The sequence below is a fragment of the Strix aluco genome, chromosome 1, assembly GCF_031877795.1.
Source record: "Strix aluco isolate bStrAlu1 chromosome 1, bStrAlu1.hap1, whole genome shotgun sequence".
In the NCBI taxonomy this organism is placed as follows: domain Eukaryota; kingdom Metazoa; phylum Chordata; class Aves; order Strigiformes; family Strigidae; genus Strix; species Strix aluco.
The window spans coordinates 50,484,213-50,490,613 of record NC_133931.1 but is presented as its reverse complement, the minus strand read 5'-3'; the positions used below and the strand labels follow the sequence as shown (position 1 = coordinate 50,490,613).

At 36.2% G+C, this 6,401-nt stretch overlaps 1 protein-coding gene across 3 annotated transcripts in view; it reads right to left on the bottom strand.

The window, feature by feature from the left end:
• Window positions 1-812: 812 nt before the first annotated feature.
• SS18 (SS18 subunit of BAF chromatin remodeling complex) overlaps window positions 813-6,401 on the bottom strand; it is a 46,453-nt gene continuing 40,864 nt past the window's right edge. For all 3 annotated transcript variants that reach the window (XM_074820504.1, XM_074820514.1, XM_074820507.1), the window contains 2 exons: window positions 4,709-4,842; window positions 813-2,498 (listed from right to left, as the gene is read on the bottom strand). In XM_074820504.1, the coding sequence (XP_074676605.1) occupies window positions 2,472-2,498; window positions 4,709-4,842 (161 nt within the window). In that variant the 3' untranslated portion in view covers window positions 813-2,471. The remainder of the gene's footprint in view (window positions 2,499-4,708; window positions 4,843-6,401) is intronic.

Sequence of the window (6,401 nt, the reverse complement as noted above, 5' to 3'; positions counted from 1 at the left end):
CTCTCTTAGGTCTTATTTTCAACATTCTACATGTAAAATGCCAAATGTAAAACCTTTTTTACCGGTTTCCTATTGGTTGGATTTTATTTTATAAAGAATACTTACTAAAATGAACCTTGCTATTTCATCCTGGTCCTCTCGTGCATTCCTGCTTCTTTTTTGTTTAGAGGAAACAGGTTCTTTTTTAATATATAATTTTAGTAGAAATCCTTTCGCATGGAGCTATCTCCTCTCGAGTTGTTCTTTTGGCATAGTATCAGAGGAATAAGGTAATTTTTGTCACCACCAATTAAAAAGTTTTACGAAACAGGACCGTTATAAAACAATTAAACCTTGCAAATGCAGTAGTCTCTAGGAGGGAAACCCTGGAGGAAATTCTGCTTATTAAAATTGCAATTTTAGTTTCCATTAAAAAGGAGAATAAGACAACAGAAGATGGGCTGGCAAGACAAATTATTTCTTAATGTCAGTTGAGCTTATTTCAAATGAGATAACATATCTACACCAGGTTGGGTTCAACACATTTTTGCCTCCTCAACTCATTTATCTAATTCAGTCATCTTGATTATAGCCTCATGGACCTTCATTTTCAGAGGAAGAATTTCGTAACAAACAACCTACACAACATGCTGATTACTGAACAGTTAATTCTAATTAACTTGGCTATGGCAAGAGAATTTTGATAAAGTCCTAGAATGCAAATACAGTTTGGCTATTCTGGCCAAACTTCTATAAAATAAAAACCCACAGCAGAGTCTCCAGATGAGACATCAGAGTGATAGGGATCTAATTTAAAGAAACAAATGAGAAAATTAAAATCACAAATAATTTATTCTTCCGTTAGAATTGATGGAGTACAGTTTTAAATAGCAATGAAGTACACAGTGGTGGAAAATTGGCACAGAACCTACAAGCATTTCATTCATAATAATGTTCCTCATGCCATATCTGTTCAAACCTTGATGTGTATTTTCTATTGACTTCAAGAAAATTGTTCTCCCTTTAAAAATTATGAACAAGTTTAAAATCTGGTCTTCCATGTATAACGTTACATATTATGAACGCCAGTTCTTCTTTTTTTCCTCCCCAGACATGATTCCCAACTGAAAAAAAGAAATTATTTAACTCCTGGGCTAATTTTAAGTTTTGTCCTTTATAAAAGTTGTCAGGAAATGCATATAGTCCTGCACAACAGAATATCCATTTATTTATCTGATATACAGTTGCAGGACAGTCTCAAAACCAATTTTTTGTGTACTATGCTATTGATCAAGGTGCTGCCTCTATCTCACATGCAACACTATAAGCATTAATGCAGTTCAAAACAAAATTTGGCATTTACCTTACCAACAGTTTTTTTATTTGATGTTATAAAACATCCCTTGGTCTCATGTTAACCAATAAGAAAAATGGACACACACAAAAAATGCCCCCTTTCTAAAGATATTAACTCCCAGTTAGGAAAGTTTAGATAGGCTTTACAAATTCTTCTAGGCTATTTTGATACATACAAATTATTCAACTAAAGGTTAAAATACACTTATACAATACAGCCCTGTCCTCCATATTCTTTTTCAAGTTCTTTGCATATTCAAGCCAAGTAAAATTAACACTTGTCATTTTCTCTGTTATTGCAATTATTAAGAGGGATTACAGCTTGCTTATGCAAAGCTGTGACAAAACACTTGAGAAATAAAACCCAAACGTTTATCTTGTTACCCAAAAAATGTTGCAGAAATTGTCAAACTATGTTAGAAACAATTTTTACAAAAATGCTTCACTCAGAAAAATTGGAAAGCTTAAAAAATTTATCTTTGCACAAGACTATATTATACTGTTCTTAATTATGTTCCCATTTAGATAACTGGGATTCTCATTCTTTGTACATGAACCTATCAGTGATGTATGATGCTCTCCATCTTTTTTCACTGTTATCTTTATTGTACACCATTTCAAGACTTATACAATCAAGCACTTACGCCCCAACCCATTTTTAACAGATTTCTTATCCTGCCCAGCGAGTAGTGTACTGTCTTGCATATTCACCACATGAAAAACATAATATACAAAATATTGCTGCTGTAAAAAGTGTGCATTTCCCCTTTCCCCCTACAAAAAAAATCTGTGGAAAAAATATTAAATTCCCATAACCTTCATAAACATACAAAGCTGTTCGCACCTTTCAGTCTGTAACAGTCTATTTGACATACAGTTCTCAACTCACTGCAAATTGTTATGTCACATATTTTCTGTCCAATATTGCCATCTAGAGTAGAGATGTGAAATCAGTTTCTGAGAATCTACAGTCTTTAACAATTAACCCATAAAGACTGTATACCATAAAACAGCCACAAGATTTTTCCAAAAGCTAGATGGAATGGGAGGTTCTCATCTCAGGAAGATGTCCGCAGTGCTGAGGAGACAATATGGCTGCTAGTATAGATATTGCCTACCGGAATGTGAGTACTTTTTCACTGTTGATAATTTCCATACTGACCCTAAAGAAAGAAATTTAAAATGCATAATTAGACCACAAGGCATATTTTCCTCTATTAAAAGCTGGAATCAGAAGACCATCCAAATAAACTATGATATTAAAAGGTGGAAACAAATAACAATAAATGAGAAGCCAATATGATTAGGTGGCACAGAGTTTCACCTCACTACATATCCTCTGTGTTTTAATGTAGAAGTAAGACTGATGATGTAGATTTAAAGCCAGGAACCTAAATTGATCCGAAGAGTTTATCTTTAAATTCAATAGACTGCTGTGAAATCTGCAGAACGCTGTCAAAATTAAAAGATGGGAATTATTTCCCATGTAAATTTTGAAAACACTTTCAAAAAGACAAGGTCACCTAAGTTCAAAGTATTTAGGAAACTAACCTGCTTTCAGAGATACCTAAAAATACTCATACAAAGCATCACAGAAAGGACTGATACATGCATCTCAAAAATCAAGGCACATCCTGGTGAACATAAAGGACTAGTCAACCTATCCTATACAAATCAATTATTCCATCGATCTGATACACAGAAATATTACCTTCACTGATATTCTCTACTGCTTTTGACAGAACATCATTTACTGCAGAGGCCGGCAGAGGTGAAGGCATCAATGCTACATGCTTACCATGCTCCTTCACCACAGGGTTCAAGGCTTGGAGAAACAAGTAGTGTGCTATGAAGTGAACATTTTCCAAACTGTGGTCCCACCACCATTCCATGTTAAGTACCATCATAATAAGGCAGTATTTTAAATTCCAATTTTATGTTGCAATGTCAATTTTTTCCACTGTAATATGACAACCAGTCAGGAAGAAGAGTTTCAGAACAGCTGCCAGACGAGAATTTAAGCAGCACAAATTCCTATGGGAATGGCTAGTATGAAAGAGTCGAGAGGTCTTCTATAATTGAGTTTCCCAGTGGAACTTAGATTGCACAAACTGGAGGAGTAGAGCCTATCTACAGAGAGGGTTATCCACTTCTACTGCACAGAAACATGGAAGAAACTCAGCAAATTGATATTAAGTTTCCTTGACCCTGTATTTGTCATAAATAAAGCATTTTCCTGTAGCTTATTATTTGCAGGAGGAAACTATTAGTTCAGTGAATGAGCATTTTGTTTAACTGTTAAATAATTACAAGTAATTACATCTCTACCACACTGAAAGAGCTCGTTCCTTCTTTCTTGCCTTTTCTAATTTCTGTAGAAAGGAAGCCAACTGTTCTCCTTTAGAAATGTGAGCAACTGTGGCTATTCTCACTGCCAAGGGCAAGTTCTTCTTGAAAGTTCAGCTGATTTTCTAGACATATTAGGATTTTATTTATACACTAGAACCATAACTTGATCCTAAGGCATATTTAGTTAGTCTCCATTTTATTTGCACCGAATAAAGTAATAGTGTACGTTTTAATGACATTTCTGAACGATTCATATTGCAAAGATTAGATTCTTACAGTTTAGTACCTTCTACGGGAATAAAACCTCCGCTTCATCCTTTAATTAGGAGACAGTTTTTTACAGGAGTCCTCGACTACAACTCCAGCCTAGACTTTTGGTGGTTCTTGTTTGTTTGTTTTAAACTTATCTTAGTAGTGATAGGAAAGAAGCAGTTGATTTTTCAGGTCACTTCTCTCCCATGTTCAGTGTTCCTTTATACTGCTCAGAGAAATCTGGTGCAAAAAATAGGCTTCATGTCTCCCCACACAGCTCTAAAGTAGAGGGACTTCAGTTGCACACCAGAGGTGGTTCTGCAACTGGAGAGGAGAATTACTGGACTTGTGTTTGTGGAAAATCAATTCAAGCACTTTTATTGCAAAGCAGTAACGAAGAATGATCCACCCTGAGATTCAGGAACCTCATCCTTCATATTAGTCATTCACCATGAGGCTACGGAACAGATCACCTTAATTTTTAAGGTCCAAAAATATCATCTGGAGTGCCTCACTTTGCCAAATTGCATTAAAACTTTGCAAACTCAGAAGAGAATGACTAATCACACCTCCACAAATGAGGTACCTCACCTGGAAATAAAATCTGTGAGAATTGTATATACACACCTGAGAGATCATGTCCTCAAATTTCATTAGTTTAAATGTCCACAAGAAACTAAGATTATCAAATGAGTGAAAATCACAACTGGAACTAGATGATCTTTAAGATCCCTTCCAACCCAATCCATTCTATGATTCTATGAAAGAATACCTGGTCATATCCATAAGGCCTCTGCTGTGGTGGCTGTGGTGGCCCAGGCTGTGTGGGTCTGTATCCCCCATACTGCTGGCCTTGTCCTTGTGGATAATTGGGATATTGAGGTCCTGGACCACTCTGGGAGGGGCCTAGAGATCATTAAAATGTAAACGAAGAAAAAAAGATTGCTTAAGGTGTTAGGAAGAAGAGAACAGTAAAAACATTGAATTTTACAACTGAGCAACACTAAGAAGTATCGTGATGGTGGAGTTAGGTCTTTTTCTACCTAAAAACACATCAGGGATCAGTGGTCCTCCCCTCACCCTTGAAAGCACCTTAGCTGACAGGGCCTGTGCTCCAACCACAGAAATCTTTACTTTTATTTACATATTATTTATTATCAATGCATGTAGTTCCACACATGAGGTCATAGGACAAGGAAGAACAAGGCAAGAAACAACAAAACATAAACATGAGCACTTTCCAGGATTTAGGGAGGCACACTCTCCTCCTGATGTACGCTGCTCCAGTTCCAGAACTTTATAATGCCAGGAGCAGGCAGATGATCAGCTGCGTTTAGCATTTGGAGCTTTTGAAGAGACTAGCAGTGCTGCACTGCCAGAAAGTCAGTTCTCACACCACAGCAAGCAATCGTAAATGGGACATCAGACAAACAAGTAACATGCATAAAATGTGAGATGTGACAACCAGTAATGCTATGGTGAGATGGAATAAACCACCCTCTCCTCCATACTCCTCTGGTCATCTTAACTTTCCAGGAAAATGATAGGAAAACAAAAAAAAAAAACCAACAACTTTGGCTCCAGCCTTTTTTAGCTGTAAAAGGAAGCAGTTCTTTTGTCAATACAAACTCTGTTACTATTCACAGGGACTCAAATCGTTCACACTGCATGTTAGTACCATCAGGCAGTGCAGCCACAGCCACGTTCCAAACAAAATTAACCTCATCCCTTCCTACCTGGGAAGGGATGGTGTAAGCATATATTTCAGTGACACTTCATAAGGATCTTTTGCTGTGGATCTATGTTAGCTTCTTCAAACACATCCCTTAAAAACTGGCAATCAGGAAGAGTTACAACTCTTTAGAAGTGCTGTCTTTTAAACAAACCAACACTTTTCTCAGAAGAAACACATGTGTTTTAGCAATAGTGTGATTCAGTGCTAGAGAGGGCTAGTTTTAGCTACAGGCACTGGACATTAAGATGACATCAGCTCGTAACTCCTTCAGTAGTTCTGGATCTATGAGACAGTCAAAATGATGACCTGGAGAAGACCTGAGGCTATTACCATTCTCCTCAGGCCTCAAATCCCCTTGAACTATGCAGTTTCAGCTTTCTACAGTGGAACAAAACCTTAAAGATTGATAATAATGACTTGGATGCTGATTTATTTTTGCAAATTAGAAAGCAATTAAATATTAAATCAAGCAAGGATACTATATCCTAAGAAGTGCTGTGTTCATCTGACAAATGAAACTTGGTTTTATTTATTCATGGTAATTATTTATAGTTGAATCCTAAATATTCAGTGATAGATTTTATAACATAAAAATGAACTTCAATATCTAGTTCTGTTAAAAAATAGAAATCAAGAAGTATGTATTTGAGTTTACAAATTACAGTGGGTAAGTTGCTCCAACAGATTTCTTTATCCCTTTCCTCTAGTATGTCTTAACCTGAATTTTCAG